At 43.7% G+C, this 25,388-nt stretch overlaps 2 protein-coding genes across 2 annotated transcripts; one reads left to right on the plus strand and one right to left on the minus strand.

Annotated features, from left to right (window-relative positions):
- Positions 1–1,106: 1,106 nt before the first annotated feature.
- Positions 1,107–8,141, minus strand: mturn (maturin, neural progenitor differentiation regulator homolog (Xenopus)). The gene is made up of 3 exons (XM_041955847.1): positions 7,752–8,141; positions 3,086–3,208; positions 1,107–2,598 (listed from the first exon to the last, which is right to left on the minus strand). Exons 1-3 carry the CDS (start codon positions 7,908–7,910, stop codon positions 2,491–2,493), a joined length of 390 nt encoding a protein of 129 aa, XP_041811781.1. The 5' UTR covers positions 7,911–8,141; the 3' UTR covers positions 1,107–2,490.
- A 1,463-nt stretch (positions 8,142–9,604) lies between these two features.
- On the plus strand, positions 9,605–21,371 carry LOC121619762 (SH3 domain-binding protein 5-like). The gene is made up of 9 exons (XM_041955644.1): positions 9,605–9,909; positions 10,480–10,542; positions 12,902–13,030; positions 17,131–17,295; positions 17,447–17,577; positions 17,855–17,897; positions 18,440–18,656; positions 18,814–19,197; positions 20,212–21,371. The coding sequence occupies exons 1-9, from the start codon at positions 9,826–9,828 to the stop codon at positions 20,385–20,387; spliced, it is 1,392 nt and encodes a 463-aa protein (XP_041811578.1). The 5' UTR covers positions 9,605–9,825; the 3' UTR covers positions 20,388–21,371.
- The last annotated feature ends 4,017 nt before the right edge of the window (positions 21,372–25,388 follow it).

The following is a 25,388-nucleotide window of genomic DNA, read 5'->3' on the forward strand; positions in this document are numbered from 1 at the left end:
GTCAATGCACCAATAATAACAAACCAATAATTAGCGGTGGAAGCAGTATTCAGATCTTTAAATGCACTAACACCACACTGTAAAAATAATCTATTACACATGAAAGTCATGGAAAATGTTACCTACATAATATATATACTAATATAGCCTATAGCATAATCAGGAAAATATATATTACATTATTAAAAGTAAAGTACTCAATACAAACAATTGTCTCTTGTGACTGTTAACCATACATTTTTTTTCCATGAAACATTACTCAAACATTTATCAAAATTAATGTAACTTAAATTTTCTGTTCTGTTGCTGTTCTTAATTTGTAAAGTAACAAGTGACGTAAGTAATAATTGTAGTGAAGTAAAATGTACATTATTTCCTACTGAAATGTAGTGTAGTAGAATGAGTGGCATGAAAGGAAACGACTCAAATAAAGCACAAACCTTAAATATGTATTTAATTCCGGTATTTGGTAAATGTACTTAGTTTCATCCCAATCACTGTTAGTAATATGATAATACAGCACTGAGTACTTTTACTTGTTGCTACTTCTGGTCTGAATTTTTCAACACTACTGAGCCACAGATCTGTAAAACACTACCTGTAGTATTATGATATTTCATTAGCTGCTATATTTTTGGGATATTATTTGTTTTAAATTTGCACTATTTGATGTCAAGCACTATGAGCTGCTTTTAATCCATGAAAAGTATCATAAAAGTTAACTTTATTGCCACATTATTTCTTAGGGATTGAAATAGCCGGGCAAATCACTTGAACCACTTTTGGAGATGTGTACATATTATATACATAAACCTCATTCGTAGACACTTTTTGTGCTTTTGCTTTGAAAGTCGAAGCTGAGCTTCCTGTCTGCAGCTCCCTCCCAGTCTCCAGCTTGACGCAGCTCTGAGCGGGCGCATCAGGTGGCGCCTGACGTCAAGCCCAGTAACACCAGCGGGCTGTCGTCAGTGGCTCAGCGGCGGGTCACCGGTCCACCCTGCGATAAGAGAAGCCCTCCATGTTAGGCGCCCTGTGTTCCATTAACTTCAGGCCGTTAAGGGAAAAAACAGAAAGACGCCTGCGGGACTGTCTGTTCACAAGGTTTATTGAACAATTTCACACACATCTGAGGACAAACAGAAGATACACTGCATGATAAACACTCAGAGAGGCAATAAAAAGACAAACATTTACAAGCCAAAGTAAACGGGCTGAAGATGACCCTCTGGAACAGTCTTGCATGTGGATCGAGTGGTTGAAGGCGGCGGGGGCCTGAAGCATTGCAGTGCACTGGCTGTGACACACGACAACACGCTCTGAGGGTGGAGAGGGCAGGAAGGGTGGAGAAATGCTTTCTCCTCCCTGCTATATCACTCAGGGGTTTTGGGTGTGCGCTCACTAAACGCATGGTTCAGAGAAACCTCAGAGGATGAGCAGAGGAATTTTAAAACGACACAGGCGGAGAGAGGTTTTTGGCGAGCTTTAGGAATTATCAGATTGGGGGGTAAACTGTGAACCACGGACAACCAGGAAGGAAGACTACAAGACAGAGCTAGGGTGTCATGTGACGATGAGGCACCCAAACCGGGAAGGGCTGAAGCTGCAGCAGGGGCCTTTGTTGTGATGGTCATGTGATAATAACTGATTTTAAAAACGTCCTCATAAAGTGACCCTAAGCTCTCCGAGGTGTGCACACCCCGAGACATGATCCACGCTGCTGAAGCGGCGCACTTTGATTTCCACGCGCGGGGGGGGGGGCTGAAGTTCTTTTGATTGAAACCCTACACAGCGACTTTAAGTGTGTGTTTAAAAAGAGGATGGCTCGAGAGCTGCCCCACCTGAACCTACATCACGGCCATCGCTCCGTCCTCCCCTCTCTTTATCTGCGTCACTCCAGTCGCCCCAAAGGCCCCAAAGGCCGCAAACCCTTGGTTTTCACCCATTTATCTGTCTAGCTCTCGTTTATCTGCTGAGTCAGCAAACAGCTGAAAAAGCGGGTTATCTGTCACATTCATCTCCAAACCAAAGGGGGTAACGTGTGTATTGCCGTAACATCCGACTGTTTTTCTGCATAACGAAGCCAGCTGAGGCCGATGTAATATTGCTGTGCTGTGGAACTTTAACTAACCCGATGGTGAATGATTATGATAGTTGCATTGTATGTGGCCACTGCTCACGTAGCCCCAATGTGTGTGTGTGTGTGTGTGTGTGTGTGTGTTTGGTTGGAGGCCAAGGGGTTGGGGTGGGGAGGGCAGCGGGTGTGGAGGGGGTCAACACAGTGCAACACAGTGCACTCTTTGGGAAGCAAAGCCACTGAGACATTCAAGAACATGGTGGTGCATTTTTAGCAAGTTGACTGTAAGTAGCTATGTGTGTGTGTGTGTGTGTGTATGTGTGTGTGTGTGTTTGGATTAGAGTGTGTAGTTAAGTGTTTGGGCAGACGAGCTGAGGCCCAGAGCTTTGGGTCAGCAGGCCTCGCCTCAGGGCTCATCACTGCTGGCTGACCCCCATCTGCTGGTGGTCGGGCCCCGGTTCGCCCTCCATGTCGGTGTGGTAGTGCTCGAAACTGTCGTCATCTAAGTCTGGAAGACCCAGCAGCTGACGGAGGCGGAAGGAGAGGGTGGTGTTAGAGGTTGTAGCAGAAGATTAAAATACTTTGACAGAGTAATTCCAGTTCATGCGACTTTATGCCTCCACTTCACTACATTCACCTTGTTTATTTAATCCAAATTTTAGGTTATTTACGAGGTAAATGAATGGATTATAATGCATTAAGGGGTTTGAGGGTAAACACCCCAACATTTTATCACATAGTATGAAAGCCTAAATTTTCAAGTTAATTCCAAAATATAGGCCTTCAAGATTTAATTTAAGTAATAGCTTTCTTGTCATTTGCTTAATTCTTAGGGGGTCTTGCCCCTAAAAAGCTCTTACACCATGCTAATAATCCATTTAACACACTTAATATTAATAACACACAGTTATCCACTATTTTTTTCATTAATTATCCCCTTAAAATGCCACTAACAATATCTTTATTCAAGTTAGAAAGAAAAGTGTGAGCGTCACTCTTTCGTTTCCTCACAGGCCTGAAGGACGTGAAGACCTTCTCCAGCACCTCCAGCAGAGTCTTCTTCCCGCAGGAGGAGATGTAGTCCTGGGCCAGCTGTAGGAAGGGAAGGCAGTCCTCGCTCTCGCTCCACACATGCTACAGACACAGACAAACAGAGATGAGCAAAGATTCACGCCAGGTGACGTAACGCTGTCACACTTCCTCCGCCTGCGTGGCCCCGTGTGGGCCGAGCAGTCGCCTACAACTCGTTGAAACGTACGAGTAAACAAGTAAAGCTGGGTCAGGGGCGGAACGGCACGGGGGAAAACTAGAACAAAGCAATTAAACCAGATACAGAGACATTTGCTCAAGGACGTGCGGTGGACAGATGAGTGAAAATAACACAGTGGAGATACATGAAGTCCTGAATGTTCACCGAGGAGACGTGCGAGAAAACAACTAGAACAGCTAATAATTCATCCGAACTGATCTGAATTAAGGAATCCCTTCTCATTACTCCCCTCTCACATAGATACAACAATATTAGGTCCGGATTAGCGTGAGCCTCAAGAAGAAGTGGTCATACTGAGTTCATCATCAGTTCATTGTGACTGTACCAGGGCTTCCAAGTGTACAGAATGACCAGGAGGAATATTAGTCGTGTTAATATTTGAGTTAAGGTGGAATTTTAAATTACCTGCTATGGTAATTTTAATACAGGCACTATAGGGGTTTTTTTAATGAGCGAAAAACCCTTTAAAGTTGATGTAATGACATGAAACCAATGCCTTTACATTTTACAATCTATTAATTGTCCTCTTAAATATACAATAAAATCTTAATTTCATCACTATTTGTGGGTGAATTAATGGAATTTTAAGGTGGAGGATTTAGTGTCCTGATGTGTGAAAGGGACACACCTTCATGTGAGAGTTTTAGGAGTCCCATGAGAGTCATGTGAATTAGCCCGGGGGGACATTTTCATTCACAGTGTTGTCGACAGAGCTGACACTGAGCCCTCCAGCTCTGACTGCTCAGGGACAGTCGCTCCAGGTTTACACTGATGGACGGATTCTCACACCGGGGGGGCGGGTGTGCCTCAAAACCTCACCTTGTAGCAGATCACACAGATCAACTCCAATCACTCTTGTTTATCCGCTGCTCAACACTGCATCACATGACCCGTATAACTGAAAACTGCAAGGGCCTGCCCTGAGGGAAATTACAGAGCCGAAAGCGTGATGCACCGCTGCACTGGTGCTGTGGTGGAACTGATCTCACAGCGCCCTCTAGTGAAGGGAGAGTGCAAGGAAACACAGTTCTGAGGGGAAAACGAGATAAACTGAGGACGGAGAGAGAGAGAGAGACCCTGCTGGTAGCAGTATTGATCAAGCGAGAGTAACTAGATCTAAAGAGGCCTGCAGAGAGACAGAGAGTTATTCTAGCTGTGCAGAGAACTGTGAATGTGTATGTGTGTGTGTGTCCATGAGTGTTAGGGCTGCATCAGTTGACATGCATTGGATTCAGGAGAAAAACTGACAGCTGCGAGGGAGACAAAGGAAAAATGGAAGGCATGAGTTGCCGTTAAGAGCGAATGAACCGCGTCATGTATTTGTGGAGCTGCACCTTGTTTCACCCTCTCGCTGTGTTTTGTTCTCTGTAACGACTGGAAAGCCCCGGCTCAGGCGGCCCTACTCTGCCGTCTGTGGGACAGACCAAGCGAGGCCTGTAAACACACAACACCAGGGTCAGTGTGACATAATGTGCTGTTGGCTGAACAGAGGCCCCGGCTCCTGGGTCATCTCCATCTGCTCTCCACCCTGTTAGCCTCTGTCACTGAGCAGGAGGAGGGAGCAGGGTGGGTCTCGCCTCAGGAGCTTTGGGGCTTACAACACCACCACTGCACCGCGCTGGTGCAGGATACACTAGAGCGTGTCTGCAGATGATGAGGGTGGTGCTACCAGGATATGAGCACAGAGCTCACATCCCCCGTGTTGTGTCTAGAGTTTGGGGGATTTTAACGACTTAAGGTGTTTGTGTGGGGTTCTGCCACATCCTGTCAATCGCAGCAAACGGTCCGATTTAATGCAAAAAAGTGAAGGTATCAAAAATACATTGCTACTTTGCAGGGAAATGTTTAACATTATTTTATAAAAAGCAGTCAGTGTCACCTTGACAAACACATCAGGGCATCTTGCTTTGCTCACCCACACAGGCGAATTCTGTATAATCTAAAACGTGTCATTGAAAATGTCCATTTATTGATATGGGCTTTGTTTTGTTGGGAAAACCAATATAAAGGTAAAATAAGCATCACGTGCAGTTTGGAATAATGGTGTTAAGTCCTTACTGTAAACACTGGAGACAAGTGTGTGGAGATATTAAAGTCTGTACCTGCATAGAAATTAACTTTAAGTTAACCTGTCGGGTAAATTAAACTGAATTATCGTGTAGTCAGAGTGGCGCCCTGAGAAGCTTCCTTTGGGGCGATAAAAAAGTAATGGCCCTTTTCGGATTAGATTTTAGGACGCTGATTGGCTAAATTTTATGTCATATGTTCGTTGCTTGAATCAGCAAATGGCTAAACTGCTACACAAACCAGAGCTGTTGAGACATGCAAACAGCTGGAGGAGTCGTTTAGGAACATAATATGACATCATTATCATATAAAATCATATTCCACACATATTACTGGGCACAGTCCATATTTCAAACAGAAATATTGTCATTATTATTATTATTATTATTATTGTTGTTGTTGTTGTTGTTGTTGTTGTTGTTATTGGGTTATTTGTGGATCATGGAGGATGCCACACTAGTGCCCTCTACTGGCCAGTCCCCAGCTGAGGACCTTTAAATGTGGCTGTTATCTAAATTAAATAAAATTAAAATTAAATGAAGGGATTCAATATTCTTAGGAAATTTTGTTTCATGTAGGGAGATGAAAGTAACTAAAAGAATACACTGTAATGTACTACAGTAAATCAGTAAAGTGGCAACAGTGCCACCAGCAATGCACCTCGACATCACCACACCTCTTCCTCCGTGCCTCACGGTGGGAACCACACACACAGAGACCATCCCTTCACCTTCTCTGTAACTGACAAAGACAGATTAGGACTGGTCAGACCTTCTGATATTGGTCTCCCTCAGTCGTGGTTTACTTTGCAGCACTTTGACCATGAAGGCCTGATTCACACAGTCTCCTCTGAACGGTTGATGTTGAGACGTGTCAGCTGCTTGAACTCTGTGAAGCATTTCTACAGGCTCTAATCTGAGGTGCCGTTAATTGGTGATTTGTGAGGCTGCTCGCTGTAATGAACTTCTCCTCTGCAGCTGAGGTTAACTCTTGGTCTTTGTCTCCTGGGATGCTCCTCATGAGAGCCAGTTTCATCACTGTGTTTAATTGGTTTTTACCACATGTTCACTTTCATACAACCCCGATTCCAAAAAAGTTTGGCTGCTGTGTAAAATATAAATAAAACCAGAATGCAGTCATTTGCAAATGAACTGTGTTTACCAACAGTGGTTTCACAAAGCTTTCCTGAGCCCATGTTGTGACATCCTTCAAATAATTATGTGTTCACAAAATGGTGAGCCTCGCTCCATCCTCGCTTGTGAACGGCTGAGTCTTTCTCCTTTTATACCCAATCATGATACTTTCACCTGTTACCAATCAACCTGTTCCAAACAAGTGTTTTTAGAGCGTTCCACAACTTTCCCAGTCTTTTGTTGCTCCTGTCCCAACTCATTTGAATCATGTTGCTGCATCAAATTCAGAATAAGCAGATATTTACAAAAATCACTGAAGCTGATTAGTAAAACACTCAATAATGTGTTATGTAAAAAGGATTAGCAAGTTATCACATTCTGTTTCACTTGTGTTTTCATAGTGAGACAACCTGTTTTGGAATCAGGGTTGCAGTTTTTATGTCTTCGGTATTGATGTTCAATGTAGAAAATGGTAAAAAGAAGGAAAAACCACCAGATTAAGTTTGAATACACTTAATCCACAGAGATCATCTGGACTCAACACAGAATCAGAGCAGAAAACTGGTGACAATTCCTTCAAAACAAAGATATATTAATTATTTACTGTATGTCCGCAGAATTTCAACCTCTCTGATCAAATAAGTCAGTGGAGACAGCTACTATATCTGCTGAATAATAATAATAATAATAACATAAACAATAATAAAAAAACGACAATAACATTTAAGGAGAAGAAATTTCAATGTTAATTTGCTACTTCTCCACCGATGCAGCTGTATCGACCTCACTAGGCCCTACTTTGAGCTCTGAATGCAACGTAATGGTGTGGTATGCTTTTATTTTGAAATCTACAGGCCTCGTGTGTTTTTTTAACCTGTCTAGCTTGATGGTGTTGTGGTTCAGAGGTTTATCGCAGTTGATTATGATGGAGGAAAAAACACAGTCGACAGAGGAGGGGAGGGTGTGCGCGCGGTGTGCACACAAACTGGAATGACATCATCCCCTCAAATATTCGCTCGAGCCCCCCCTCCCCATCTCTTCTATGTCCATCAGCTGGAAAAACCGGGGACAATTGCCGGGACAACCCCACCTACAGCCCACCCGCGACACACCTACAAGAACACGCACGCACGCGCGCACTCTCTCTCACACACACGCACACACACACGCGCGCGCGCAGCTTTAGGCCCTGCAGAGGCTCACTTACGAAATTGTCGGTGCCGCCGGGACACAGCACGTAGAAGGAGACGCCGGGCTCCGCGTAAAAGTCCAGCCGCCTCTCGTCGTCCTCTTCGGCGAAGATGAGGTCGAACGGGTTACCGGAGCACCACTTCTCCGCCGCCTCCACCAGATGCTTAAACTCCATCCTCTGTTATCCGGTCTGCGGTGTCCCTGGCTCCGGAGCTTGATCTCGATCTCTCTGGCCGTCGCGGCGATGATGCTCAAGACACAAAAAACAGCTGATCGGACAGCAGCATCAGCAGCCTCCACTACCGCATCTCCTCTATTGCACCGTCTGCATGGCCCGGGAACGGAGATAACGCTGTTGGTGCGCGGAGCCTACCCGGTCTGGTGCTCATCCGTTCTCAAAGCCCCATTCCTCTCTTCCTCCCCACGTTATGAAATCAGCCCGTCGGTCGCATACATGCATACGCAGGAGGACGCTGGAAAAAACGCGATGACGAACAGTGAAGCCGGGCAGCCGTCCATATCTGAGGCGCTGTATAGGCCGACTCCCAAGGCGAAATTACTGTATCAGCTGAACCTGCTGACTTCATGCAGGAGGCCAGTGAACTGAATCCTGATGGAAATTTGACATTATGAAATACAGAAGCTGCTGTAGGAGTCTCATATGAAAATCATATAGACACAAACAGGAATACACTAGTATATGAGGTATATGGAGAAAAGACTCACAGATGATGCTACCATGAAATCTATTTATATTTGATTGCGTTATGGATCAGTTCACCTAAATCACAAAAAATAACATATTTTGTATTGTAGCCTTCATAATTGTATTCTCTTGGCACAGTGTAGGTTGTACCAGCTGAGGATGAGTACGCCTACACTTTAAACTCCAGTCACTCACTGATGTTCATAAGCATTTTTCACATGGTGCACATACTGGAAAGAGCTGAGTCAGCTCGATCCACTGATTAGGGGACCAGACCCGGTGCAAAAGTTTTTTTTTCTTCTTTTATCAAAATAGGCAACTCTTTCCAAAGTCAGCAACAACAATAATATTATTATAAAAATAGGTAAAATTTAATAATACAATATTTATACAACCCTCACTTCACCCCGGGGTTCATTTTCAGACCTCCTCTCAACGCCCCACTGGGATCCACTGGTCAACATGAACGCCCCACCAGTGTTTACTGGAATTCAGCCTGCTGTCAGTGTCGTGCCTCCAGTCTGACCCTCCCTGCTCCCAGGAGTCACCCACCACCAGAGGGCGAGTGAAACCATCTCACCATCCCACACTGGACCTGCGTCAAGCCGTCATCAGTGTGCTCCAATAGACCGGAACACTTGGGTCTGTGTCCCGTCAAAATAAAAGAGTGATTTAGGGAAACGGGGAGATTTGCTCACAGAACGTGGTAGCTAAGTTAAATTAAGTACATTAAAGTTACAGACTGGCAGCTCTTTTATCACTGGTACCAGACAATAACAAATCACAAGTTGTTAACGAATGTAGCCTTATTTACATTTGTGATTAACAGAGAAACCATCAATCTGTCCATTTTATAACATGTATAAACTAAAATGACAGTATGTGTGCATATTTGTTATTGCAGGGGTCAGATGAACGACAGGTCAGGCATTTAACTATTTTAAACAATGAATGGAAATACATTTTGTGTAGGTGTTGTGCTTGCGGCGAAATCTATTCCTCCCAAACTTTGTTCATCGTTAAATTGAGGGCTTTCAGGCGTCAATGTGAAAATATGCTTTTATTTTGAAAGTCCAAACCAGAAGTGGTCCCATTGATCACTACAGTAAGTTTAATACTTTCTTTTCCACAGTTCATCTGCTGTCGCTCCCTGAGGTTGAGCTCCTCCACAGTGTGAAGGGTCTCCCCCGCGTCCTGACGCGCTCCTCTGCTTTTCTCAGCGGAAACCTTTAACTGCCTGGAGCATGCAGCGTGCTCTGTGTAAAGGTTAGTGAGGGCGGATCACTGCTGGACACCCCCGCCGTCCAGCACCCCGGGGTCGCGCTTTGTTTGCCGTGAGGACCCTCAGTTTCTTTCGCTATAAATCTCCGGATCTCCTAAAAAAATGGACCCTTTACAAAATGGGAATAATGGCGAGGAGGACTCGCATTGTGCTGAGGAAGAGGAAGAAGTGGATCCAAGAATCCAGGTGAGATTTTTTTAATAGATCCAGATGTTGCTACCAGTGAAAGTGACATTGAGATGAACACGTGAAGCCCAATGAAAAGGACTGTCAGGCTGCCTTTTATCATAATAATAATAAAAAAAACGTTTAGCCCACAGTTAGTGGAGCAGATACAGAGCGATGCCAGTAATATGTGTAATAGTAGTATTTTATTTATTTATTTATTTTTTATTACTATTACAGCAAGTGTAGTTCCACTTAAAAGAAGTAATTGGTAGCCAGATGTGTCAGCTGTGCAATTATAGTCATTATGTGCAATGTCCCAAGGTGTTCATAAATAGAAACAAGAGAATCTGTCTCTTTCACACGTTCCCAAATCACACACACACACACACACACACACACACACTGAGGGCTGCATGTTCACAAAATTGGTAAACAGAGGTCACACAGTTTAGCCTCCAGATACACAAAGTGTGTTAATTATATGCCTCCGCTCTGTGTGTGTGTGTGTGTGTGTGTGTGTGTGTGTGTGTGTGTGTGTGTGCGCGTGTGTTGCTGCTGGTCCATGCATGCCATGTTTTCTGTAAACAGGGAGAACTGGAGAAGTTAAACCAGTCCACAGATGACATTAACCGCTGGGAGAGCGAGCTGGAGGTAAGACGAAGCACCAGCCGCCAACACTGCTGTCATCGTCGTCAGTGCCTCTCCCTGCTGGGGTAAACACTTCCAGCCATGGCTGAGTTGTGCTGCAACAGCGCCCATCTCATGGAGCCATTAAGACTCACTTTCAGACTGATAATCCACCATTTTACTCTAAATAAATGAGAAATCCTGTCAGTGCTGTGAGGTAATTCATTTCCAATACAGTTTTCTGTGTGTCAGGATTTTGCCTAGCGACGAGGCCACTGCTTAGAAACAGTTTGCATGGAATGTCTTGGAAAGATGGAAATTGTCTAAATGCGGGAGCTGCTTCTGAGGGAAAATATGGAAAGACTGAAGCAGCAACTGTCACTCCTACATAATAACACTGCGCTGTATGAACTCTCAGTGCTACAGGAGACATAACTATGAGCTGAATGTTAAGTGTCATATCTGAATGGCGCATTTGCTGCAATATAAATCCCAAGTGCTCTGCCCGTCTCCTCGCAACTCCCAGCCCAAAACAAAGCGAACGCTTTTAAAGAGGAAAAACACTGTAAAACGCAGCGAGAAACAATAGAAAGGTAGATGGTGGGTTGTCGTTTTTTTTTGACAGCGCTCACTTGGATTCAGACTTGTGCAAGAAGGGTTACTGTTCAGCAAAAGTAAAAACATTCCAGAGGCAGGCCACAGTTTTTCTTTTCCTCCAAGTAGGCCTCTTCTGTTTCTCATTAGGCCTTCACTCACATGGGAACAACCACAAACCAGTGCTGCAGCAGACACAGAGGCAGAGGCAGAGGACGGCATTTATTATATACTGCTTATTTCATGTTTTCAAGCTAAATGCTGGATAATTGTCATAGATCCTGGTTGTTTTTTACCTATCTGGTGTGAAGGAATCAGCTGCCGTTTGCTGTTTTTTGGTTATTTTGCTACGGCCAAAGTTCCAATATACACACAGACATAAACAAACAGGAAAAGAAAGAAGGTCATTCATGGTGAGGCAGAATGAAAGTGCAGAGAATGTCAGAAGTGCCTGTGGCAGGCTGCAGGCTGTTTTTCTGCACAGTCTGCAGCTGATTATGGATGATACACAGTAGATCCAGAGGATTCAGGAAGAGCTGAGGCAGTGAGGTTAAATCCATGCTCAGATATGAGGCTCTCTACTCCGCCAAAATAAAGGTAAACCTCCCCTCGTGCGTGTTACAGATAAACACATCGAAGCAAAGAATGTGCGCCATCATTAAGTTTACTCTACGACAAGCAGCACACAGAGTTAACTTCCCGTCACTACCTCTTATCGCAGGAACAGGACGTCAGAAAACATGATGATGTCACAGGAATTGGGCTTCCTGTCGCGCCCTCTCCCCTTTCCTTCTTTTACCCTGTCGTGTGTTCCTCTGTCAGTTTTATGGACAGGATGCAGGTGACGGTGCCTTTCAAACAGACGCAACTGCACACACACATACACACACTCCAGCAAGCACATACAGTACATTCAAATATAACCGCGCCATATAGACGAGATGGTGACAGACCTCATCTAAGAATAACAGGTCTACCTTTGCAGTGCTGTCTTGGCTTGTATGCCAAAAAATGTGCATACACACACACACACACACTCTCACATATAGATATTATTCTATATAATTCACTACCAAAGAATGTATGTAAGGTTTGTTCAACAACACCCATAACTAAGATACAGCTGCCGTGTATTTTAATGAATTTGCTTGAACTGGGGTAATGGTTTAGTGATGACTTGAATTAGAAGAGCTGGACAAACTGATCAGGGCGAGCAGGAGAGCACAAGCACCTGAGGCAACCAACTTGTGGCTAAAGCTTAAGACATCACACACAAGAAAAAAAAAAAGAATCGTGCTGAGTAAATGACCAAATTTCACTTGAATGATTTGATTCCTTGACAGTGTTGCGGTGCCTTAACTGACCTGCAGTACAGACAAACGAGACTGCGAGCCTAGAGCCATGCTGGCAGCTCTATGAGGCTACAATAAGCGTAGCAGTGCTTTGAGCTGATTATCAGCGTGTTAGCATGCAGATGTGTAACAGGTGTGTTCACCATGTTCACGTAGTTTCGTGTGTTAGCATGCTAGCATTTGCACACTCAGCACAAAGTGCCACTAAGGCTGATGGGGGATGCCATTCATTCAGTACTGGAAGAATGTGAATTTTATCCTCACGACCTCGAGTGTCTGTACAAAATTTCAGTCTGGACCAAGACTGACTCACTGCTAACATGGCTAAAAATTCTTATACCTCCTTCTTTAATGCATTATTGTGACTGTAAATCGAGAAGTTTAAAAGATATCGTGTGTGTGTGTGTGTGTGTGTGTGTGTGTGTGTGTGTGTGTAGGACTGCCGCCAGAGGTTTCGTGCGGTGCTGGTGGAGGCAACAGTGAAGCTGGACGAGCAGGTGAAGAGGATCGGAAGAGCTGTGGATGACTCCAAACCGTACTGGGAAGCCCGCAAAGTAGCACGACAGGTACACACACACACACACACACACACACACACGCACACACACACACACACACACGCACACACACAGAGTCACAGAATCACAGAAGAGAGCTGGAGTGACTCTGAGGTCGGCAGACAGAGAGTGTGAGGGCAGGCTTACTGAGGATTAGCAATGAGAAGTTTAAAGAGCTCAGCTTATATCTACTTAAAGGGAGCACAGTCACGTGACGTCTATTTTTAGACTCAGTCTTACCTCTGCATGCTTTGATAGTGTCACACACACACCGACGCAGTGTGGGCAAGACGAATCGAGATGCACTCAAACTGCTAGACTTGCCATGTTTTTCATAATCTGACTCGCCTCCTGGTGCATCTTGGAGGTCTCTGTGTTTTCGTGCTTGCCGCACTGTTGCAGGTCGACGCAAAGTAGGTCGACTTCCTCAGTGGTTGGTGGGCTGAACTGTGCTGTTCGCTCTCCAGTGGGTCATGTCCTTTACTGGCTAATTGCTCCAACCCGTTGAGGCTTTGATCTGATTGGATAGCACTGAAAATTTAGAGTCCAGCGTGCCCCTCTTCTCGGCCAATAAGGAAGAAGCTTGTGAGTCATTCATCAGAAGGCTGACATTTGTGTGTCAGAGCTGAGCTGTCAAACTGAAATAGACTGTGTACGTGCTTTGGGTTTTTGTAGTGTGTGTGTGTGTGTGTCGTTGTTTATCTCTTGCAATATGACAAACTACCTGACGGTGGCATTTGCTTGTGACAGTAACACGTGAGAGTCCAGGATTACTGGGAGGTTTTCAATTTTGATGGGACCTACGTTCACGTGGAAGGACCAGAAGCCCTCCCTAGCTTTGTGCATGTTTGTGTGTGTGTGTGTGTGTAGGATCGGGGGATTCAACAGAGTAAAGCCGATGAAGGCCTCGGGTTTAACTGGTGTGTTGTCTGGTAATGATTTATGGATGAATATTTAATATTTAATACATGACCTATTTTAAAGGGATTCAAAAGCTTACCCTCACTGACCCGAGCAGGACAAACACTTACACAGACACACACACCGACACACTCACACAATTTTACACCTACCCCCACACATAAGCCAGTCTCAACCCCCAACCACCCATGTTTTCCCCCCAATGTGCATTCCAGCAGACTGGGGGGAGGTGTATAGGAATTTGCCTCTACTGTCCTATCTTTTGTCCTTTTTACCCAGCATTCTCTTCTGCACCACTGCCTGTCTGTCTGGCTGTACCCCTCTCCCACTCCCTGCTTCTGTCACTTCTCTCCACCCCTTCACCCTCCGCTTCTCACCTCCCAAATACTGTTAATGGGGTGAATTTCCAGAGACGGAGGTGTCAGACAGAATGACAGTGTCTGACACGTGAATTAAAAATGAGTCACGCAGTCACACACACACATGACAAAAACACACCCTTTAGTAGGATGATAAGAGCCGGCGTCATGCATGTATGAGGGTGGTATTTCAGACCAAAACCGCTGTTTTGTTTGCCGTAGAAAGTCAGATACTGTGGGCTCCATGACATCAAGTTAATTAACTGATAACAGTGCTCAGTCATTTGCATGCTGGCCCTTGCTCAGCAGGCTTTTGTTCCTTAAAGATAATGGCAAATTGACTCGACTTTGGCTGCATGTTACTCACCAGGGTGCTAAAGCTTTGTCATTTTTCAGTTGTTTTTTTGCTAAAGTAAAGAAAGACTCACATGGCCACTGTGTTTGCTCAGATACGGTACTGACAACACTATGAATAGACTCTAAACCTGCATGAGAAAGGAAGTGTGCTGCCGCTCTGTCCAGGAAGCCCTGAGAAGGACGGCCACTTCGGTGTGACATTTTATCTCCGACCTGACAAAAAACCATGGAGGGATAGCATTAAAGTCTCCGTTCCTCGCTGGTGGAGTCTCCTCATCAAATATCTATCATCCTCCTTCTGTTTTCTCTGCGCCCCCTCTCCACTCTGAGCCTGGGAAATGGGTCACGTCGAGGGACAGAGAGGGGGGATTCATCTCGCCAGTCAAACTAACAGATTACACTCAAAGAGCAGCTACTATCTCCCCACTCCCCTCCTCTATCTCTTCGCCTCCTTGAAGGAGCCTTGACCACCGTGGATAGCATATCTAAGCACTGCAATGCTCAGATATCAAAACAATAAGAACAAAGAGGATGCCAGCTTTTCCTACAGTTTGTGTGAATCAGTCTGAGACATAAATGTGGCTGACAGCGGCAGGAGTCTTGTTACAAAGGTTAATGTCACAGAAAACTGGGAAGGCTGTGATAAAAATACATGGCAGTAGGAGTAGTCCTGGCTAATACCACTGATCTCAACTAGTTTATAGATGAGATCTCAGTTGAGCAGGCCGCCTACTGGGTGCTAAATTAGATAACTTGCTGTCTTTGTCAGACCACACTGATTACATTGTCTCTAATATGGGAAAGGGCAATCTCTATTTTAATGAAATCCATCTCCTGTTGTGATTTGTGTTGTTAGATCTCATGTTCTGCTGCACCTGCAGCACAGTTCAGTCATCTGGTCCAGCGCTGGTAGTACCAAGTCCACGAACAAACAGTTCTTTACAGAGGTTTTCCAGCCAGGAATATGCTCCCAGCCAACATCAGACAGCTTGTTCAAAATGTCACTGAAGCAGGATTTGAAGAGTCTCAACAAGATATTTTGTATGGAACCGAGGGAGACTATCTTTGTGGAAGCTAAAAGGGATCTGAGTAAAGAATAAAGAGTCTCAGTCTGAACATTGTAGCATGTTTAAACTCAGTGTTTTGTTTTTTTGGGAAACTTTCCAATGAAAGTGCTTTGGGCTTTCAAACAATTTGAAACAGCGATGCCTTTAATTCATGGTTAAAATGGCCATTTAGCTGTAACAATGGTATACAATAATTCATTCAAAGTACACAAGGGTAGAAACATAAACTAGACCAACGCGTTTGTTTCCATTGTATTATAGAGTCAAAACAGACTGACAGACTTACAGGCTATGTTATGAAATACTTACAGCAACTGTTGCTCTGAACAACATCTGCTGTAAACCCGTACAGCTTTTTAAAGCACTAGAGCGGCGTGACCTGCTGTTGCATAATGTCGGATGCCTGCAAGTAAAATTATTTGCCAGATAACAGTGCAGCACTGTTCACAGATGCATTTGCTGTGACGTTTTTCTCTCCTGTAAACCGTTTCTTACAATGAAAACCTGTGAGATGGGCTGGAGGACAAGGACGTAGATAAGAGCGTTCCAAAAACTAGCATCCCAGTCAATATGGATGATATATGTCTGCATCATAGCTGAATTCTGTACTGTCGTGCCTTTAATACCAGACTTTCTCCAGAAAGCCAAGGTGGAGTCAGATATTTGTAGCTGGGAGCCCCAAACATTGATGTTGAATCTCCCCTCCAGCTTAGTTTCACCTTTTACCATTGGAAAAAAATGCACGTTAGATTTACACATTTCACAACTACCAAAGATCTGTCTCTTTTAAAAAAATATATATTCACAGTAATCTGATCAGATTTATTGTAGCTGCCTAATCTTGGTATTCAGACCGTACACTGACATTTAAGTCAGTGGGTCCAAATATGTCCAGCATGATGGGAATAATCCTCCTATTGACTGTGACTGTGGGCTGGAAGATCCCCCTGACAATGTGTCAGATTTTCTAAGTGACAAAGCTTCTGTTTGTCTATGAGATCAAGGCACGGTTGTCTTTCTGTGCATGCGTGCGTGTGTGTGTGGGTGCGATGCATAATCTCTCCATCCCTCTATGGCTGTCAACTGTGATTCCTCCAAGGGAAATATAGGTCATAAAACACACACAGACACCCACTGAACGCAGCACAAGGACTACTGCTGCACTCATGCCATGCGAGAGCTAGTTCTGGGCCAAACTGAAATTAATAACCAAAATTTGAAGTGCTTTGAAGCTGTCACAATGCTATGATTTAAACTTTCTGTCAGCGTTTTCACACTTTTCATGCCATCAGAATTGAGTGAAATCCATCATGAAACCCTGAGCTCCAACAACAGACATATGTGTCACTCGAAAGCTGCTTTCACATTCGATGTGATTCTAGCTACCCCTCTCTCTGAACTGCAGGCCCAGGTTGAAGCCCAGAAGGCCACTCAGGAGTTCCAGCGGGCAGTGGAAATCCTGCGGGCAGCTAAGGAGACCATCGCCTTGGCCGAGGAGAGACTGCTGGAGGAGGACAGCCGCCAATTTGACTCCGCCTGGCAGGAAATGCTCAACCATGCCACACAGAGGGTACGTACAGCACATGATGCAAGACAGCTGAAAAATCCTGAAAGGTTCCATCCTAACAAGTCATTTGAGGCGGTGGAGTGAAAGTGGAAGCAGTGGATGTGACTGTACTGGAATTGTGAATCTTTTGTTTTTGCTTTTTTGATTGTTCCAGGTGATGGAGGCGGAGCAGGCGAGAACACGCAGTGAAGCTGAACACAGGAAAACAGCAGCCAATTACAACTCCTGCATCAGCCACATGAGGCAGTTAGAGAAGAAACTCAAACGCTCCATCAACAAATCCAGGTCTGCGCCTTCGCTTGCCTTTCTCTCCCCCCTGCTCGGGCCTCGCTATGTGAGTGTGTGCTTGTGTGTGGGAGAAAGAGGGGCTACGCTCATGTCATCTGATGCAGTCCAGATGTTTCATGTGTTGGTTGTGTGGTGTTGGGGTGTGCTCCCTTTGTAAGAGCCAAGGAATGCAGCTGCTCGCAGAGGAGTGTTCCTCCAGCAGTTTTATCCAGTGACAACTGCCAACGTTTCTCCTCCCTCTCACTCAGTTTTGCTTCTTTTTCTCCCCCTGTAGGCCGTATTTTGAACTGAAGGCCAAGTATTATCTACAGCTTGAGGTATGTTTGTTAGCAGGCTTTTAAATAATGTGAAGTGAAAACACTCTGCTAAACTTAACCGGCTCAAAGCAGTGTGCTTTATACATTTTTGGCCACTCTGATGTTTGTTAGTTGATCAGTCAGTCCACCACTTTGGTCCAGACTGAAATGTCTCACATTCATTCATGTTACCTTCAGGATAAATCATCAGGTCAAACTTTTAATTTCTCAAATACTTTAAGTTATGACCAAATACCTGCAGAACTAATGACACTGTCATCACTCTCAGCTGTACTTTATTTACCATTAATTAGCAAATGCTAACGAGCAAACAAGGGCATGTTAACGCTTGCTAGCATTAGCATTGTCATTGTGAATCTAATGCTGAAATTAGCATCAAACTCATAACTTTGCCATAGTACAGCCTTACAGTGTTAGCATGGCTCACTTAGCCCACAAAACACTTTTCTTGTATGTTAAAGTGTTTATAATTCTTTCGTGCTGTACATACAGTTTTACCAAGAATGGGTGTTTACGAAGAAACTGTGTTTGATTCCTCAAAGCAACTGAAGCGTCTTGTGGATGAGCGCCAGGCCAAACTTGTGGTCGCTAAGGCCGAGTACCGCGCGGCGCTGCGCAACCTAGAGAGCATCTCCGAAGAGATCCATGCCCAGCGGCGCTCCCTTGTCATGGGAACCAGGGAGCAGGGTGTCGGCGCGGAGGGGGATGAAGGCAACGAGGACATCGCCAACTTCAAGATGGAGTCAGACGGTCTGTCAAGTGAGTAAAAGTGAAGCTTAGAAATGAACAGTTCATCCATTCACACATATTAGTCGTTTTTGGTTTTGTTGGTGCATCTGTATGTCTGCATGTTTAATGTGCATATCTGTGTGTGTGTGTGTGTGTGTATCTGTCTGTGTGTGTGTGTGTGTTTCAGTGGTGTCCGTATCAATTGACGAAGAGGGATGTCACAGTAGCAGCTCAGAGGAGGAGACAGACACTCACTCCACCTCCTCACCCCGAGCCGTGTCCTCTTCGCCTTCCTCACCCTCCTCCCATCCTTCCACCTCTGCCTCCAACCCCCTTGACATGCCCTGCACTTACTCCTCGTCCTCGCTCTGCAGCCCCTGCTCCTCCCCCTCCTCCTCCTCCTCCTCCTCCTCTGCCCTCTCCTCCTCCTGTCCCAGTGGCCTGGAGGTAGTGAGCCCCTGTAGCTCTCATGACCCAGAGTCAGTGTGCGGTTCCGGGCATGCCTCACCTCTCCTGGGCCCTCGCAGCCAGTGCAGTGGCGCTTCCTCTCCAGACTGCGACCAGGAGAGAGGTGTGTGTTTGTCACATCAGTGTGTACATTTGTGTTGACTTTTGATTCGATTCATCATTTTTCTTTTGCATTTTTTATTGTAGCATTAAATAAATAGCTCAATGCCTTTAAAATATGCCCATATTTGTTGAAATATAGGTTGGTAAGCAAATCAATACCAATTTCATGTCAGTGCATTAAGAATAGAGCTGAAGTCAGGACATGGTAGACCGAGATTACCATGACGACTGGAAGAAGGGGAAACAGCTAGCCTGGCTGTGAAAGTTCAACAATACGTGTACCAGCACATCTACAGATAATTATAGAATTTGTTTTAGAGGAAGTTATGCAACTTCAATTTGTTGGCAAATACCAGTTTATACCTTCAGCCAGGACTTCAGCAGCTCCAGCTACAGTGTCAAACCTGGCAACTGACAAGGCTCCAGGAACTCACTGTGGCTACACTTTTCTGGTCCGTGCGTGGATTAATCGAACTCTGAACAACATGTTAAGTTGTGGGCTTTAGAGGGAGGTTGATAGGTGTATTCTTGAACTTTGGACAGAGCCTGGCTGGATGTTTCAGTCATCATCGAGTGGGTTTGTGAGTCTTAAATCATATCAGCTGTAGGATCTTATACATTATTTAGGGGAAAACACTCACACTTTATTGCCAAGAAATGATTAAGTAACGCTTCAGACAATGTGAGAGACAAAATTCATACACAGAATATTTGCTAAAAGCAGTGTCAAGCTGAGCTGACAGGTTTGAACCTGGGTTTATCTAATGTGGCACTGTACATATTCTTAAAGGCCAAAGTCAGTATTGCACAACTTTAACTTTGGCACTGATAAAAAAAATGGGGTTATTCTGTAATAATGAAAAAAATCCATTATGCAAGAGGTGGGGAACATTAACTGGAAAGTATTAACAAAGTTCTGTTTCCTTCAGCAAAGATAAACTGGTGTACCCTTGGTTTAGTACAACATGCAGATGAACTCACCTGTGCATGGCCTCTGGTTCTGTGTGTATTGCAGGTGACAGAGCTGAGGGAGCGGAGGCAACGCTAGAAGCTGGTTTGAACAAGCTAACCTTTACTGTTGCACAAAAGGAAGAAGCGGGCTCCGGGGACGAACAAGACCCCCATTACCTTGACCCTGACATTTCCTCTCCCAGCTCAGCCACTACCATTCTACTACTCAACAGTGTCTAATTCACATCTGTGGGACACTCCCTGTGCCCGGCTTCAAGCCTCAGACTGGACTCAGCAGGGCAGGAGGAAGTGCACACTCCCAGCTCCAACCAACCATTATGTCTCCATGTTGTCTAAACATCAGATGGTGTCATATTAAAGGTGCTATATGTAGTGTATCTGAACATCAGTACATTGTTGTCGAATAAATTGTGAACACATGTGGATGTATTGTAAACACATAAGAGCAGGGGCAGGATGATTCGTAATTTGTATTATTAGTGCTGACATTATTCAAAACACTTCATTTCCCATAAACCCCCTTCCTTCCGGTTGCAAAGGATGCTCTGTTTCGGCTGACGGGGCAAATATTTTGTTCCAGAAAGAAACCTGTGTTGTACAGAATGACAGATTTTCTTTCCTGTCAGTCCTCTCAACAATGGTGTAACTCGTCTCCAGCTTTATAGTGAAGTGTCGAAGTGAAACATTTATTGATGTTGATATGCTACAGTTTGCACCACTGAGGGATGTTTTGTATTGATGTGAACAGTGAGCCTCTGTTGTGGATCTGAACCTCCACTTGAAGGACAGAATGGGACGAAACAAATTGTGGGATGTTGGATTATGTCTTGTTCTGCCTTATTTATTGAGCTCCTCCTGTAACTCCTAAATGTCAATTTTCAACGAACGTGGAGGAAAGTGGAGTGCAAGCAGCACTCTGAGCACTAAACTGAAGAAGAGACTTTCTCCAGACGGGACTGAACCTTTTCAGACACAAATGGTCTTCCGTTTGGATTCGTGAATGAGTGAGTGAATGTGTTCTTGAGTCCATGCCACCGTCTGACGTGGTGGTGATTGAGATGATTGAGCTAATGATTTTTTTTAGTGTGTATTTGTTGTGCTCAAATGCTCTAATGCTACCCCGTAATACAGATATTCTATATTTATACTCCTGTATTCTTGTATATGAACAATGTTTTGTGGTTACTGTTGTTATTGTTTAAAACAGAATAAGCAATAAACATGTGCTAAATGTAACTGATTATTTTTTTTAGATCAGCCTTTGACAATGTCTGTTAGTACTTAAGGTTATGAATCTAAATATTAATCTAATAATCTAATATTAAATATTTGCACAAAGACTGGAGACAGAGGAAACAGTCTGGCCGTGTCCAAAGGTAACAAAATCAACTAACCAGAACCTAAACACATTATATATTGCTTGTTTATCTGTATATAAAATTGCAGTATAAAGAGAACAACTGTCTGTTTTAAAGGGGGTAGTGTGCTTGACTGTTTCTTGGCTCTGAGCAGATGCCAGAAAGTTGCTGATCCCAGCAAAGAAATAGCCCCCAAACTGTCTAAATATTCCATTAATATTAAACAGATAAACCCAGCATGATCTCGTTAGCAGCATCACACACCAACAGCAACCAGTTTTTTTGTAGGAATTAGAAACCTAAACCTGTGAAATCATAATAATCAGCGTACTGTATTAGAAAAAGGTTGATTAACAGTCTGAAACTGACTCACCATGTTCAGCTGACTGCAGATAAGGTGTCAAACACAAAGTGTAGATAAGAGGGGTACAGCTTTGATGCTTACAGATTTGTAAAACAATTAGTCAGTGCAACCTCACTTTAAATTATTGTAATTTCTTTTCCTTACTTTTCCAGTCTTAGCCATTAAGCTGGTCACAGCTCCTTAGAAAACCTAACATGACCTGAACTTGAACGTTGCGTAAAAAGTTAAAAAGGCAGACTATTTTCTCTTCCTCTGTCTCTCAGCTGTACACTGAACACAGACCCCGACTGTTTTTACGTCCTGCTGACTCATGACTTTAGTTAGTGCAGCGCAGCACCGTTTCTTTTTACTGTGTAACGCCTTTTTCTCTTCTGCCTGTCCGCACACGCTCCTGTGAGCTTCTATCATTCAAATATACTGCATTTCAATGTCTGTGCCAGAATAGCTCTGAACTCAGGTCTTGCAGAGCAGATCTATAATAATAACAATGATAATATGACTATGTTCTGTAAGATAGTGACATCTAGTGCTAGGTTTGGGTTCTGTATGTATTTGAGGCTTTTAGCTTTTAGAAGGAGTTTCAGGCTTTACATCCCGAAAGCTACAATTCAGCGCAAACTCTGGTCTCCATACAATGTACCAACTTACAGTCCAGCTCCCAGCTACAGAAACTACAAGAATAGGTTCATATTCCCCAAGTTTGTCTTAAAACAGCATCCATGAGTCCATATGAACACTGAAACAATGTTTGGTTGCTGATCATTAAAAGCTTTCTTCCTAAAGCAATTCCAATGTAAGAAATGGGGACAAAATCCACAGTCCTTGTTATGTCTAAAAATGCATTATAAAGTTCAGCTGAAGCTAATATGATGGTTCAGCAGTCTGAGTTAGACATTCCCTCTTTGTATTTCCTCTGGCAGTGGTTTCTTGCTGAGGGATGGTAGCACAAAGACGGCACTTTGCAAAAACAAGAGTGATATTTCTCAGTCTGCAGAAGCCTCACATTAGCTTCAGTTAAAACTCACTCACCAATAACATTTTTAATGTGCATGGGGGTATGTGCAGGGTTTGTATATGTAGTTTTAAGATTTATAAATAATGTGAACACACATGATTTACAATCAGTACCAATGCAAACACTGCACAATATACAGCAATAGAGAGACTTATAAGAAGAACAAAAGACCATGAGAAGTTTTTAAATAAGATCAAATTTTTTGTGAACATAAGAAATACACTTAGGCGCTGAGACTGGGGCACGAAGTAGATCACCATGATGATCCGATGGATTAGGTGCCTCCAATATGAAGGAATAAGGAACTTTATCAATGGCAGGGAATAAGGCCAGCTATGAAGGGGGAGAAGCCCAGTGACATAGTCGGGAATGCAGGGCAAGACTAACAATGATGTAGGAAAATAGCCATAAAGATGCAGCGGAAAAATTGCAAATGGTGATGCAGGAAAAAGCCATTAATGATGCAGGGGAAGACACAAACAAAGAAGCAGGATATAGCCATAAATGAGGCATGGGGAAACTAGTGAGCAATGGTGCAGGGTGTTATAGCCACAAGGAAGGAGGGGAAAAAATAGCTGATAAAAATGCAGGAGAATAGCCATAACGATGGAGGGGGGAATATGACAAGCAGTGATGCAAGGGAAAGCCATTAATGCTGGTTTTGAGATGGTTAAAGATTTATGCTTTTTCCTGCCTTTTCTGAGCTGAGAATGGGTGTGTATTGCACAAAATGTTCACAGATAGAGTGGGTGACATCATCGCTAGGGTGGAGAGGATCTGTAAAATCTTTCAAAAAAAAAAAAAAGTATCCTCAACACTTACTCCCACAAATTTCCCTTAATATCAAAACATTGCAAAATTTGTCTTCTTCCAGAAAATTATCCTGACCTACAGACATGGATTTTTCAGCTTCAAAGTAGCCAGAGTGGCCTTCAGCTCTCTCATTCACTGTTGGTTATTTTAGCTCATTTCAAGGATATGATATAGGATTTTTGAATTAGGGAGTCTTGTTTGAGTCATAGTTCTTGTACTTTTCAAAGTTAATTACAGTTACACACAGCTGATGCTGATTAGCTGATTGAACCTCCATCAGTTTGGTCCTCTGTTATGATTGGTAGTCTGCTCTGTAGTATTGCACTGTTAGTGCATTAGTTCGAACCTTGATCTCTCAGTTTTCGCACACACATCATCACATCTTCCTCCTCCTCCTTCTTCCTCCTCTCTGCTCCACCTTCTCCCCTTCCACCTCCTATCTCTATTCTTTCTGTCTTCCTTCTCTTCTCCTCTTCTCTCTTCTTCCTGCTCCTCCCATTTTCTCTCATCTCTTTTATCCTCTTTACCCTTCCTTACTTGTTCAGCAACATTTCATTCTAGAATGTTCTGTTGCATACAATTCTATTCCAGAATATATGGCGAAAAGTTAATTCTCCATGTTCGAACACTCCATGCTAAATTAGTACATTCAATTCCAGGACATTTCATTCCAGAACATACCATTGCAGTAAGTTCTTTTCCAGAACTGTCGAGAAAAAAGTCATTCTACATAAAACTTTCCATGCTGAATTCAACCATTCCACTCTAGAACATTCCAATACAAAACATTGCATTCCAAGCATTTGAATGCAGAAAGTTGTTTTGTGACTGCAGACTCCAGACTCCAGCCCCAACTGGCTATGGCACAACACTCCCTTGTTACAGGATAAAAGAAGTTGCTTTCTGATTCTGAGTTGCTCCCTGGTACCAGTTAGGTTTGATTGTATTTGCTTTAAGGCCATGAAACATATTGTACACTGAATTCTGAAGGCCGCTCAGTGCATTTACAAATTGTGTTGCCTGGAGTCTGAACTCATCTGGCATTGGTGGAGACTTCTATTATGCATTGTAGAAGTGGAATTATATTTTGTAGAACTTGTAATTTGTAGAGAAGTGGTATTGGTTTAAATGTAAGTAATGGCTGTAATAGTAAAAGGCTGAGTACTATTTGTATATGTGGCCTTAGCACGTAGATAATGTCAGAGGAAGACGGTTCTTCAGGTCTTCCCTCCATATACAGACAAAACTAAAGTATGTGAGAGGAGTCTTTTGCTGATATGGCTGAGTTAAAGTAACTTGACACATGATGACGCCCAAAATTGTATTTTTGCTAGACTGTAATTATGACAATCAGGTGAGGTCTCTACGGGTGTGGAGCTCCTATTTCTGCTGAGTAGTGGCACAGCCTTTGCTGTGGCTGTGGCTGATGTGTCATTAAAAATTATAAAAGCAACCTTGATCCTTTCAAAAGTCCTACAGTCGACATATTTCCTTTATAATGTTACAGCGATGTGGCACCGTAAAACCTTTCCCAAAAATGTTTACCTGTAGTTTTACTTAGTCATATGACACAAATCACATGATACTTCTGCAACTAAAACCCGCCTCTCGTATGTGATTGGACCACACTCTTCCACGCCACGGTGTGATTGGTTGAGTGAGGACGTGTG

Source organism: Chelmon rostratus, chromosome 16 (genome assembly GCF_017976325.1).
Source record: "Chelmon rostratus isolate fCheRos1 chromosome 16, fCheRos1.pri, whole genome shotgun sequence".
NCBI lineage: Eukaryota > Metazoa > Chordata > Actinopteri > Chaetodontiformes > Chaetodontidae > Chelmon > Chelmon rostratus.